Here is a 14,739-nt window from a genome sequence, read left to right as displayed (position 1 = left end):
TCCGCGGAACCCATACAAATTTTTTCGTAATGGTAATCTTTTCCTAAATTTTACAGTATATTATGTCAAAAATCCAGAAAAATTTTCACAGAATTTTGGTATTTTTTACAGGAATTGTAAGAAGGGTTCCTTTTTTCCAACTGTTATTTACATAAATTCATACTAAAAATAAACTTGTATTGATGGTTTCAAAGCATTTTTACCTAAATTTTTTTAAAAAAATGTTGAAAGATAATTTATGCAATGTTGAACTTAAAAACTGAAATGATTTTGATGAATTATAACTAAATTTCATGGAAATTGACCACGCTTCTGTTAATTTTGAGAACAGAATAACAACCTGAAGATTTAAGTGAATCATAAAAAATTTAATTCCCAGAGGGTATCACCAGCCAGTAATCCAGTAGTCATCACTTCAGTGCTGACATGATTATTATTGATATTGTCATATTTATAATTAACTGTTTACAAAACTTTTGAATTTTTGAAATACTAAACCTTTTCTACCTCAGGAATAGATAACCTTAGCTGTATTTGGCAAAACTTTTAGGAATTTTGGTCCTCAATGGTCGTCAACTTCGTACTTTATTTGGCTTTTTAACTTTTTGGGATTCGAACGTCACTGATGACGAAATGGGCGTCTGGCGTAAATACAAAATTTAATCCTGGAATCTATAATTAGTTTATTATGAATTCTTCCAGATTCATGTACTGTTTTATTCATTGTCAAATGTCAGGAAACAGTATTTTTAGCTCACCTGGCCCAAAGGGCCCCTGAATTGGTAATTTTATGGAAATTTTGCCGTTTTTGGTTATTATCTTGAATTTTATTATAGATAGAGATAAACTGTAAACAGCAATAATGTTCAGCAAAGTAAGATTTACAAATTAGTCAACATGACCGAAATGGACAATTGACCCCTTAAGGAGTTTTTGCCCTTTATAGTAAATTTTTAACAATTTTCATAAATTTTGTAATTTTTTTGTAAATTTTTACAAAATATTTCCCTCTGTAACTACTGGGCCAAGTTTATTATAGATAGAGATAATTGTAAGCAAGAATGTTCAGTAAAGTAAGATCTACAAACACATCTAATTGAAAGCACCAAGAATGTTCAGTAAAGTAAGATCTACAAACACATCACCATCACCAAAACACAATTTTGTCATGAATTCATCTGTGTCCTTTGTTTAATATGCAAATAGACCAAGGTGAGCGACACAGACTCTTTAGATTCTTTAGTTAATTTTATGTAAAAGAATTTGTAAATGATTGATAATAGTTTCTATTATTTAATTTGGCATGAAAATGTTTTCATTTTATGGTTTTAAAAATGTCTAACTTGCTTTTTTCATAGTAAATTAAGTAATTTGCATTTGACTCGTGAACAATCGATAATTTCAAGCATTTGGATGAGTATTATGAAAAATCAGTTCTCTGGCTTTGTTTTCTAACGCAATTACCTTTTAAGTTCACTAGAAAAGACAAACATACAATTATATTTACAAATTGAAAAAAAGATTGTTTGATTTTGCAGTCAGAATGCCTTACCTGTAACAGCTGCAGGTTTTGGACAAGGGACTGGAAGTATTTACTTGGATGAAGTAACGTGTATGGGAAATGAGTCCACTATATTACAGTGTAAAACTAATGCCATTGGTGACACTGACTGTGATCATACAGAAGATGTTGGAGTTATCTGTAGTAATAGTAAGTAGTATTTTTCATTACTCAGCAGTTCTTTTTGGCTTTGAACTAGCTGTCAGAAACTGTGAGTACTCTCAGATCTGTACTACTTCGTGTCTTTTTTGTTGTAATGGATCTATAAGATCCCTGCCGCCATCTGGTCTGTATTTTCATCAGATGTAGATTTTGAAGAAATTAAAAAAGAAATTCATTTGTTTCTAGATACAATACTAGTATTCATTGTCATAAAAATATGGATTATTCAAAATAGAAAAAAAAGTATTTTAGTTGTTTGAATTTAATGTATTTGTATATATTCAGCAAAATAGTAATAAAATCAATATATTTTTAGCACCAGCCTCTAAGAATATTCAGCTCCGTCTGACGGGAGGAAACTCAACTAATGCTGGATTATTACAAGTTAACTATGGGGGTAAATGGGGTACTGTATGTGATGATGATTTTAACAGTACAGCAGCCAAAGTTGTGTGTAATCAGCTAGGAGTCCAGTTGTAAGTTCATAGCATTGAAAAACAAAATTGTTGAGCACTGGATATTTATTTTTACCTCTTCAAGGATAATAAAGCTGTAAAAATGAAAATAAAGAAGATAAGTTATGATTCCAATGAGACAAAATTCCATCAGAGACCAAGTGACATAGAAGTTAACAATTATAGGTCACTGTACAGCCATCAACAATGAGGACAAAAATAACGTGGATACAGATAAAAAATGACATTATGCAAAAATGAAACAACTATCTGCCCAAGTCCAAAGAATGAGGATATACTCAACAATGGAGCCTAGCACATCCTTCAACATAATCCATTGTGTTAAGTAAGCTGTAAAAGGCCATTCAGTCATATCTAACAATATTAACTTTATTGTGCCAAGTTGATATTTTAGATATTGTTTTTGATTTTTTTAGTGTACAGGCAGTTGCAGTATCAGGTTCCAGGTATTCTACATCAAATTTCCAGGGACCTATATGGTTAGATAGTGTTCATTGTGGTGGTACAGAAAACTCTCTTGCTAACTGTGGACATGACCCATGGGGTGTCAGTGACTGTGACCATACAGAAGATGTTGGTATCATTTGTGAAACAGGTTTGTATCATGTCACAACAATATGTTTGTTTAGTTGTGAAAAATCTAGATTTTAGGTCTCATTATTATAACACCACTCTATACCTTTGTATGTCTGTTCCATGAGATTTTCTTCACATTTTATTGGTTTTACGATTTTTATATCTTGCACATGCATATAAATGGCCATAAATGCACATTTTTCATAGGAATTATAAATCAGAGCGTCCTGAAATGTCATAGTTTACTTAACTAATAGTCTAAATGAAATTGATGTTAAATATATAGTTTGCATACAGTTTGACCATAAGTTAAATGAAAACTTATGTTAGATAATTTGTTTGCATACATTTTGTCCACTTAGCTTGATTTAAATGTGACATGTAGAAAGTTTTTTTAAGTATTTAAAGTAATTATTAATATTATTTTAACAGCTCAGTCGCTACAGGTACAAGTACGCCTGAGAGGGCCAAAAGCAACGGCAGGTAGAGTTGAAGTACTTCATGCTGGAGTGTGGGGTACTGTTTGTGATGATGGATGGGGAGTGCCAGAAGCTACTGTTGTTTGTCACATGTTAGGCTTTACAAAGTAAGTATAGTTCATTCATATCAGGTAGAGTAGAAGTACTTCACGCTGGAGTGTGGGGTACTGTTTGTGATGATGGATGGGGAGTGCCAGAAGCTACTGTTGTTTGTCACATGTTAGGCTTTACAAAGTCGGTATAGTCCCTTTATATCAGGTAGAGTAGAACTACTTCACGCTGGAGTGTGGGGTACTGTTTGTGATGATGGATGGGGAGTGCCAGAAGCTACTGTTGTTTGTCACATGTTAGGCCTTACAAAGTAAGTATAGTCCCTTTATATCATGTAGAGTAGAAGTACTTCATGCTGGAGTGTGGGGTATTGTTTGTGATGATGGATGGGGAGTGCCAGAAGCTACTGTTGTTTGTCACATGTTAGGCTTTACAAAGTCGGTATAGTCCCTTTATATCAGGTAGAGTAGAAGTACTTCACGCTGGAGTGTGGGGTACTGTTTGTGATGATGGATGGGGAGTGCCAGAAGCTACTGTTGTTTGTCACATGTTAGGCTTTACAAAGTAAGTATAGTTCATTCATATCAGGTAGAGTAGAAGTACTTCACGCTGGAGTGTGGGGTACTGTTTGTGATGATGGATGGGGAGTGCCAGAAGCTACTGTTGTTTGTCACATGTTAGGCTTTACAAAGTAAGTATAGTCCCTTTATATCATGTAGAGTAGAAGTACTTCATGCTGGAGTGTGGGGTACTGTTTGTGATGATGGATGGGAAGTGCCAGAGGCAACTGTTGTTTGTTACATGTTAGGCCTTACAAAGTAAGTATAGTCCCTTTATATCAGGTAGAGTAGAAGTACTTCATGCTGGAGTGTGGGGTACTGTTTCTGATGATGGATGGGGAGTGCCAGAAGCTACTGTTGTTTGTCACATGTTAGGCCTTACAAAGTACCGGGTAAGTATAGTTCATTCATATCAGGTAGAGTAGAAGTACTTCACGCTGGAGTGTGGGGTACTGTTTGTGATGATGGATGGGGAGTGCCAGAGGCTACTGTTGTTTGTCACATGTTAGGCTTTACAAAGTCAGTATAGTCCCTTTATATCATGTAGAGTAGAAGTACTTCATGCTGGAGTGTGGGGTACTGTTTGTGATGATGGATGGAGAGTACCAGAAGCTACTGTTGTTTGTCACATGTTAGGCTTTACAAAGTCAGTATAGTCCCTTTATATCATGTAGAGTATGAGTACTTCATGCTGGAGTGTGGGGTACTGTTTGTGATGATGGATGGGGAGTGCCAGAAGCTACTGTTGTTTGTCACATGTTAGGCTTTACAAAGTCAGTATAGTCCCTTTATATCATGTAGAGTAGAAGTACTTCATGCTGGGGTGTGGGGTACTGTTTGTGATGATGGATGGAGAGTACCAGAAGCTACTGTTGTTTGTCACATGTTAGGCTTTACAAAGTCAGTATAGTCCCTTTATATCATGTAGAGTAGAAGTACTTCATGCTGGAGTGTGGGGTACTGTTTGTGATGATGGATGGAGAGTACCAGAAGCTACTGTTGTTTGTCACATGTTAGGCTTTACAAAGTCGGTATAGTCCCTTTATATCAGGTAGAGTAGAAGTACTTCATGCTGGAGTGTGGGGTACTGTTTGTGATGATGGATGGAGAGTACCAGAAGCTACTGTTGTTTGTCACATGTTAGGCTTTACAAAGTCGGTATAGTCCCTTTATATCAGGTAGAGTAGAAGTACTTCACGCTGGAGTGTGGGGTATTGTTTGTGATGATGGATGGGGAGTGCCAGAAGCTACTGTTGTTTGTCACATGTTAGGCTTTACAAAGTAAGTATAGTCCCTTTATATCAGGTAGAGTAGAAGTTCTTCATGCTGGAGTGTGGGGTACTGTTTGTGATGATGGATGGGGAGTGCCAGAGGCAACTGTTGTTTGTCACATGTTAGGCCTTACAAAGTAAGTATAGTCCCTTTATATCAGGTAGAGTAGAAGTACTTCATGCTGGAGTGTGGGGTACTGTTTGTGATGATGGATGGGGAGTGCCAGAGGCAACTGTTGTTTGTCACATGTTAGGCCTTACAAAGTAAGTATAGTCCCTTTATATCAGGTAGAGTAGAAGTTCTTCATGCTGGAGTGTGGGGTACTGTTTGTGATGATGGATGGGGAGTGCCAGAGGCAACTGTTGTTTGTCACATGTTAGGCCTTACAAAGTAAGTATAGTCCCTTTATATCAGGTAGAGTAGAAGTACTTCATGCTGGAGTGTGGGGTACTGTTTGTGATGATGGATGGGGAGTGCCAGAGGCAACTGTTGTTTGTCACATGTTAGGCCTTACAAAGTAAGTATAGTCCCTTTATATCATGTAGAGTAGAAGTACTTCATGCTGGAGTTTGGGGTACTGTTTGTGATGATGGATGGGGAGTGCCAGAAGCTACTGTTGTTTGTCACATGTTAGGCTTGACAAAGTCGGTATAGTCCCTTTATATCAGGTAGAGTAGAAGTACTTCATGCTGGAGTGTGGGGTACTGTTTGTGATGATGGATGGAGAGTACCAGCAGCTACTGTTGTTTGTCACATGTTAGGCTTTACAAAGTCGGTATAGTCCCTTTATATCAGGTAGAGTAGAAGTACTTCATGCTGGAGTGTGGGGTACTGTTTGTGATGATGGATGGAGAGTACCAGAAGCTACTGTTGTTTGTCACATGTTAGACTTTACAAAGTCGGTATAGTCCCTTTATATCAGGTAGAGTAGAAGTACTTCATGCTGGAGTGTGGGGTACTGTTTGTGATGATGGATGGAGAGTACCAGAAGCTACTGTTGTTTGTCACATGTTAGGCTTTACATAGTCGGTATAGTCCCTTTATATCATGTAGAGTAGAAGTACTTCATGCTGGAGTGTGGGTACTGTTTGTGATGATGGATGGGGAGTGCCAGAAGCTACTGTTGTTTGTCACATGTTAGGCCTTACAAAGTAAGTATAGTCCCTTTATATCAGGTAGAGTAGAAGTTCTTCATGCTGGAGTGTGGGGTACTGTTTGTGATGATGGATGGGGAGTGCCAGAGGCAACTGTTGTTTGTCACATGTTAGGCCTTACAAAGTAAGTATAGTCCCTTTATATCAGGTAGAGTAGAAGTACTTCATGCTGGAGTGTGGGGTACTGTTTGTGATGATGGATGGGGAGTGCCAGAGGCAACTGTTCTTTGTCACATGTTAGGCCTTACACAGTAAGTATAGTCCCTTTATATCAGGTAGAGTAGAAGTTCTTCATGCTGGAGTGTGGGGTACTGTTTGTGATGATGGATGGGGAGTGCCAGAGGCAACTGTTGTTTGTCACATGTTAGGCCTTACAAAGTAAGTATAGTCCCTTTATATCAGGTAGAGTAGAAGTACTTCATGCTGGAGTGTGGGGTACTGTTTGTGATGATGGATGGGGAGTGCCAGAGGCAACTGTTGTTTGTCACATGTTAGGCCTTACAAAGTAAGTATAGTCCCTTTATATCATGTAGAGTAGAAGTACTTCATGCTGGAGTTTGGGGTACTGTTTGTGATGATGGATGGGGAGTGCCAGAAGCTACTGTTGTTTGTCACATGTTAGGCTTGACAAAGTCGGTATAGTCCCTTTATATCAGGTAGAGTAGAAGTACTTCATGCTGGAGTGTGGGGTACTGTTTGTGATGATGGATGGAGAGTACCAGAAGCTACTGTTGTTTGTCACATGTTAGGCCTTACAAAGTAAGTATAGTCCCTTTATATCAGGTAGAGTAGAAGTACTTCATGCTGGAGTGTGGGGTACTGTTTGTGATGATGGATGGAGAGTACCAGAAGCTACTGTTGTTTGTCACATGTTAGGCTTTACAAAGTCAGTATAGTCCCTTTATATCAGGTAGAGTAGAAGTACTTCATGCTGGAGTGTGGGGTACTGTTTGTGATGATGGATGGAGAGTACCAGAAGCTACTGTTGTTTGTCACATGTTAGGCTTTACAAAGTAAGTATAGTCCCTTTATATCAGGTAGAGTAGAAGTACTTCATGCTGGAGTGTGGGGTACTGTTTGTGATGATGGATGGAGAGTACCAGCAGCTACTGTTGTTTGTCACATGTTAGGCTTTACAAAGTCGGTATAGTCCCTTTATATCAGGTAGAGTAGAAGTACTTCATGCTGGAGTGTGGGGTACTGTTTGTGATGATGGATGGAGAGTACCAGAAGCTACTGTTGTTTGTCACATGTTAGGCTTTACATAGTCGGTATAGTCCCTTTATATCATGTAGAGTAGAAGTACTTCATGCTGGAGTGTGGGTACTGTTTGTGATGATGGATGGGGAGTGCCAGAAGCTACTGTTGTTTGTCACATGTTAGGCCTTACAAAGTAAGTATAGTCCCTTTATATCAGGTAGAGTAGAAGTACTTCATGCTGGAGTGTGGGGTACTGTTTGTGATGATGGATGGGGAGTACCAGAAGCTACTGCTGTTTGTCACATGTTAGGCTTTACAAAGTCAGTATAGTCCCTTTATATCAGGTAGAGTAGAAGTACTTCACGCTGGAGTGTGGGGTACTGTTTGTGATGATGGATGGAGAGTACCAGAAGCTACTGTTGTTTGTCACATGTTAGGCTTTACAAAGTCAGTATAGTCCCTTTATATCATGTAGAGTATGAGTACTTCATGCTGGAGTGTGGGGTACTGTTTGTGATGATGGATGGAGAGTACCAGAAGCTACTGCTGTTTGTCACATGTTAGGCTTTACAAAGTCAGTATAGTCCCTTTATATCAGGTAGAGTAGAAGTACTTCATGCTGGAGTGTGGGGTACTGTTTGTGATGATGGATGGAGAGTACCAGAAGCTACTGTTGTTTGTCACATGTTAGGCTTTACAAAGTCAGTATAGTCCCTTTATATCAGGTAGAGTAGAAGTACTTCATGCTGGAGTGTGGGGTACTGTTTGTGATGATGGATGGGGAGTACCAGAAGCTACTGTTGTTTGTCACATGTTAGGCTTTACAAAGTCAGTATAGTCCCTTTATATCAGGTAGAGTAGAAGTACTTCATGCTGGAGTGTGGGGTACTGTTTGTGATGATGGATGGGGAGTGCCAGAAGCTACTGTTGTTTGTCACATGTTAGACTTTACAAAGTCGGTATAGTCCCTTTATATCAGGTAGAGTAGAAGTACTTCATGCTGGAGTGTGGGGTACTGTTTGTGATGATGGATGGGGAGTACCAGAAGCTACTGTTGTTTGTCACATGTTAGGCTTTACAAAGTCAGTATAGTCCCTTTATATCAGGTAGAGTAGAAGTACTTCATGCTGGAGTGTGGGGTACTGTTTGTGATGATGGATGGAGAGTACCAGAAGCTACTGTTGTTTGTCACATGTTAGGCTTTACAAAGTAAGTATAGTCCCTTTATATCAGGTAGAGTAGAAGTACTTCATGCTGGAGTGTGGGGTACTGTTTGTGATGATGGATGGAGAGTACCAGCAGCTACTGTTGTTTGTCACATGTTAGGCTTTACAAAGTCGGTATAGTCCCTTTATATCAGGTAGAGTAGAAGTACTTCATGCTGGAGTGTGGGGTACTGTTTGTGATGATGGATGGAGAGTACCAGAAGCTACTGTTGTTTGTCACATGTTAGGCTTTACATAGTCGGTATAGTCCCTTTATATCATGTAGAGTAGAAGTACTTCATGCTGGAGTGTGGGTACTGTTTGTGATGATGGATGGGGAGTGCCAGAAGCTACTGTTGTTTGTCACATGTTAGGCCTTACAAAGTAAGTATAGTCCCTTTATATCAGGTAGAGTAGAAGTACTTCATGCTGGAGTGTGGGGTACTGTTTGTGATGATGGATGGGGAGTACCAGAAGCTACTGCTGTTTGTCACATGTTAGGCTTTACAAAGTCAGTATAGTCCCTTTATATCAGGTAGAGTAGAAGTACTTCACGCTGGAGTGTGGGGTACTGTTTGTGATGATGGATGGAGAGTACCAGAAGCTACTGTTGTTTGTCACATGTTAGGCTTTACAAAGTCAGTATAGTCCCTTTATATCATGTAGAGTATGAGTACTTCATGCTGGAGTGTGGGGTACTGTTTGTGATGATGGATGGAGAGTACCAGAAGCTACTGCTGTTTGTCACATGTTAGGCTTTACAAAGTCAGTATAGTCCCTTTATATCAGGTAGAGTAGAAGTACTTCATGCTGGAGTGTGGGGTACTGTTTGTGATGATGGATGGAGAGTACCAGAAGCTACTGTTGTTTGTCACATGTTAGGCTTTACAAAGTCGGTATAGTCCCTTTATATCAGGTAGAGTAGAAGTACTTCATGCTGGAGTGTGGGGTACTGTTTGTGATGATGGATGGGGAGTGCCAGAAGCTACTGTTGTTTGTCACATGTTAGACTTTACAAAGTCGGTATAGTCCCTTTATATCAGGTAGAGTAGAAGTACTTCATGCTGGAGTGTGGGGTACTGTTTGTGATGATGGATGGGGAGTACCAGAAGCTACTGTTGTTTGTCACATGTTAGGCTTTACAAAGTCAGTATAGTCCCTTTATATCAGGTAGAGTAGAAGTACTTCATGCTGGAGTGTGGGGTACTGTTTGTGATGATGGATGGGGAGTGCCAGAAGCTACTGTTGTTTGTCACATGTTAGACTTTACAAAGTCGGTATAGTCCCTTTATATCAGGTAGAGTAGAAGTACTTCATGCTGGAGTGTGGGGTACTGTTTGTGATGATGGATGGGGAGTACCAGAAGCTACTGTTGTTTGTCACATGTTAGGCTTTACAAAGTCAGTATAGTCCCTTTATATCAGGTAGAGTAGAAGTACTTCATGCTGGAGTGTGGGGTACTGTTTGTGATGATGGATGGAGAGTACCAGAAGCTACTGTTGTTTGTCACATGTTAGGCTTTACAAAGTAAGTATAGTCCCTTTATATCAGGTAGAGTAGAAGTACTTCATGCTGGAGTGTGGGGTACTGTTTGTGATGATGGATGGAGAGTACCAGCAGCTACTGTTGTTTGTCACATGTTAGGCTTTACAAAGTCGGTATAGTCCCTTTATATCAGGTAGAGTAGAAGTACTTCATGCTGGAGTGTGGGGTACTGTTTGTGATGATGGATGGAGAGTACCAGAAGCTACTGTTGTTTGTCACATGTTAGGCTTTACATAGTCGGTATAGTCCCTTTATATCATGTAGAGTAGAAGTACTTCATGCTGGAGTGTGGGTACTGTTTGTGATGATGGATGGGGAGTGCCAGAAGCTACTGTTGTTTGTCACATGTTAGGCCTTACAAAGTAAGTATAGTCCCTTTATATCAGGTAGAGTAGAAGTACTTCATGCTGGAGTGTGGGGTACTGTTTGTGATGATGGATGGGGAGTACCAGAAGCTACTGCTGTTTGTCACATGTTAGGCTTTACAAAGTCAGTATAGTCCCTTTATATCAGGTAGAGTAGAAGTACTTCACGCTGGAGTGTGGGGTACTGTTTGTGATGATGGATGGAGAGTACCAGAAGCTACTGTTGTTTGTCACATGTTAGGCTTTACAAAGTCAGTATAGTCCCTTTATATCATGTAGAGTATGAGTACTTCATGCTGGAGTGTGGGGTACTGTTTGTGATGATGGATGGAGAGTACCAGAAGCTACTGCTGTTTGTCACATGTTAGGCTTTACAAAGTCAGTATAGTCCCTTTATATCAGGTAGAGTAGAAGTACTTCATGCTGGAGTGTGGGGTACTGTTTGTGATGATGGATGGAGAGTACCAGAAGCTACTGTTGTTTGTCACATGTTAGGCTTTACAAAGTCAGTATAGTCCCTTTATATCAGGTAGAGTAGAAGTACTTCATGCTGGAGTGTGGGGTACTGTTTGTGATGATGGATGGGGAGTACCAGAAGCTACTGTTGTTTGTCACATGTTAGGCTTTACAAAGTCAGTATAGTCCCTTTATATCAGGTAGAGTAGAAGTACTTCATGCTGGAGTGTGGGGTACTGTTTGTGATGATGGATGGGGAGTGCCAGAAGCTACTGTTGTTTGTCATTTGTTAGGCTTTACAAAGTCGGTATAATCCCTTTATATCAGGTAGAGTAGAAGTACTTCATGCTGGAGTGTGGGGTACTGTTTGTGATGATGGATGGGGAGTGCCAGAAGCTACTGTTGTTTGTCACATGTTAGACTTTACAAAGTCGGTATAGTCCCTTTATATCAGGTAGAGTAGAAGTACTTCATGCTGGAGTGTGGGGTACTGTTTGTGATGATGGATGGGGAGTGCCAGAAGCTACTGTTGTTTTTCACATGTTAGGCTTTACAAAGTCAGTATAGTCCCTTTATATCAGGTAGAATAACCTGATTAATTATGATTTATTTTATCCATCATTTCTTATTTTGACAGAATAAACCTTTAGAAAATGTAAAATATTTGAGGATCTTTATTGCAATCCCCCTTTTAAATCAAGTTCAATAACAGCATTTTAACCTTCCTTTCCTTTTATTAGCTCACCTGGCCCGAAGGGCCAAGTGAGCTTTTCCCATCACTTGGCGTCCGGCGTCCGTCGTCGTCGTCGTCGTCCGTCGTCGTTAACTTTTACAAAAATCTTCTCCTCTGAAACTACTGGGCCAAAGTAAACCAAACTTGGCCACAATCATCATTGGGGTATCTAGTTTAAAAAATGTGTGGCGTGACCCGGCCAACCAACCAAGATGGCCGCCATGGCTAAAAATAGAACATAGGGGTAAAATGCAGTTTTTGGCTTATAACTCAAAAACCAAAGCATTTAGAGCAAATCTGACATGGGGTAAAATTGTTTATCAGGTCAAGATCTATCTGTCCTCAAATTTTCAGATGAATCGGACAACCTGTTGTTGGGTTGCTGCCCCTGAATTGGTAATTTTAAGGAAATTTTGCTGTTTTTGGTTATTATCTTGAATATTATTATAGATAAAGATAAACTGTTAACAGCAATAATGTTCAGCAAAGTAAGATTTACAAATAAGTCAGCATGACCAAAATGGTCAGTTGACCCCTGAAGGAGTTATTGCCCTTTATAGTCAATTTTTAACCATTTTTTCGTAAATCTTAGTAATCTTTTACAAAAATCTTCTTCTCTGAAATTACTGGGCCAAATTAAACTAAACTTGGCCACAATCATCATTTGGGTAACTTGTTTAAAAAATGTGTGGCGTGACCTGGCCAATCAACCAAAATGGCTGCCACGGCTAATAATAGAACATAGGGGTAAAATCCAGTTTTTGGCTTATAACTCAAAAACCGAAGCATTAAGAGAAAATCTGACAGGGTTTTATTGTTTATCAGGTCAAGATCTATCTGCCCTGATGTTTTCACATGGATCGGACAACCCGTTGTTAGGTTACTGTCCTGAATTGGTAATTTTAAGGAAATTTTGCCGTTTTTTAACCGGATTTTTGTGACAAAAATGTCGGTTATTGATTTGGGGATGTACGGCGGGCGGGCGGGCGGCCGGCAATCAAATGTTGTCCGTGCATTAACTCATGAACCGTTCAACCAAAGCTTTTAAAATTTTAATATGTTATTACTGACAACTATGCGAAGGTCAAGTTCAATAATGGCGATTTTGACTTTTACCGTTCAGGAGTTATGGTTCTTGAAAGATTGAAAAATGGAGTTTCCAGTCGTGTCCGTGCATTTACGCATGAACTGTTCTACCAAAGCTTCCCAAATTTTAATATGTTGTTACTGATGACAGAATGGAGGTCAAGTTTAATAATGACGATTTTGACTTTTACCGTTCAGGAGTTATGGTTCTTGAAAGATTGAAAAATGGAGTTTCCAGTCGTGTCCGTGCATTAATGCATGAACTGTTCTATCAAAGCTTCCGAAATTTTAATATGCTGTTACTGATGACAAAATGGAGGTCAAGTTCAATAATGACGATTTTGACTTTTACCGTTCAGGAGTTATGGTTCTTGAAAGATTGAAAAATGGTGTTTCCCGTCGTGTCCGTGCATTTTCTCATGAACCATTCAACCAAAGCTTTTGAAATTTTAATATGTTGTTACTGATGACAAAATAGAGGTCAAGTTCAATAATGACGATTTTGACTTTTACCATTCAGGAGTTATGGTTCTTGAAAGATCGAAAAATGGCGTTTCCATTCACGTTGTTGCATTTACTCATGAACCATTCAATCTAAGCTTTTCAAATTTTAATATGTTGATACTGATGACAAAATGGAGGTCAAATTTGATATTGACGATTTTCACTTTCACCATTCATCAGTAATGGTTCTTGTGATATTGCCAGGACACAAATAAATGTTAATAAATCCGGTTTGCTGTCGTTGTGACAGCCTCTTGTTGTTATTATCTTGAATATTATTATAGATAGAGATAAACTGTATACAGCAATAACGTTCAGCAAAATAAGATCTACAAATAAGTTTACATGACCAAAATAGTCAATTGACCCCTTAAGGAGTTATTGCCCTTTATAGTTAATTTTTAACATTTTTCATAAATTTTTGTAAATTTTTAGAAAATATTTTCCACTGCAATTACTGGGCCAAGTTCATTATAGATAGAGATAATTGTAGGATCTACAAACACATCACTATCACCAAAACACAATTATGTCATGAATTTATCTGTGTCCATTGTTTAATATGCACAAGACCAAGGTGAGCGACACAGGCTCTTTAGAGCCTCTAGTTAATCTTTTTTACGACATGTTAAAGTTAATGCTACTGTTAAGTTAACCACAAATTAAACAACCGGCCCCTGATTGTCTGTCCGTCTTATTCCGTCTATCCATCTGTTTATCCACCACAAATTTCAAGAACTCCAGATATTTTAGATTTGTCAGACACCAACCTTTTGTTTGCCAATGTTTTGAATTTTTCAATATTTTGAATGAAGATTATTTTTGATTACATATTTCTCCAATACATTGTTTTGACCTGTCCTGCCACCTACATCCTGTGTTCCCTTGTATTATATGAAGGAGTAGCCACCACAATGCATGCGACTTCTTTTACAAATAAGGTTATAAGCATTTTCTGTTGTATTTTAGTATGATTGGTGTTCCAGTAAGCAATTCTTACTATGGTAATGGGACAGGATCTATCTGGATAGATGATATAGACTGTAATGGTACCGAGACAAACTTAGGACAGTGTCAGAGGAAACCATGGGGTCAGAATGACTGTGACCATACAGAAGATGCTTCTGTTATCTGTATAGGTATGTATAAATGTTCAGATATGTGACCATAACTATTAAAAGTCATGCATGAAAGTAAAAAATAATGTGATCATTCCCTTGTGTCAGATTTATTATTGTAAGTTAAACATTACCTTTCAAATGATGGTTATATATACTCTCTGTAAATGTAATTATAATGTCTTACCAAATTATATGATCCCATCCCTTTTAGTTTAGTTTGAATAGAATTGAAA

At 38.6% G+C, this 14,739-nt stretch overlaps 1 protein-coding gene across 1 annotated transcript in view; it reads left to right on the top strand.

Annotated features, from left to right (window-relative positions):
* Window positions 1-14,739, top strand: part of LOC143064581 (scavenger receptor cysteine-rich domain-containing protein DMBT1-like) — a 78,953-nt gene that overhangs the window by 29,274 nt on the left and 34,940 nt on the right. Inside the window, exons 17-21 of the mRNA XM_076237496.1 lie at window positions 1,539-1,711; window positions 2,040-2,199; window positions 2,616-2,794; window positions 3,208-3,361; window positions 14,355-14,524. Coding sequence (XP_076093611.1) covers window positions 1,539-1,711; window positions 2,040-2,199; window positions 2,616-2,794; window positions 3,208-3,361; window positions 14,355-14,524 — 836 coding nt within the window. The remainder of the gene's footprint in view (window positions 1-1,538; window positions 1,712-2,039; window positions 2,200-2,615; window positions 2,795-3,207; window positions 3,362-14,354; window positions 14,525-14,739) is intronic.

This window comes from Mytilus galloprovincialis, chromosome 2 (genome assembly GCF_965363235.1).
Source record: "Mytilus galloprovincialis chromosome 2, xbMytGall1.hap1.1, whole genome shotgun sequence".
Classification (NCBI taxonomy): Eukaryota; Metazoa; Mollusca; class Bivalvia; order Mytilida; family Mytilidae; genus Mytilus; species Mytilus galloprovincialis.
Note: the sequence above shows the minus strand (reverse complement) of the source record. Positions and strands in the feature narration are given on the sequence as shown.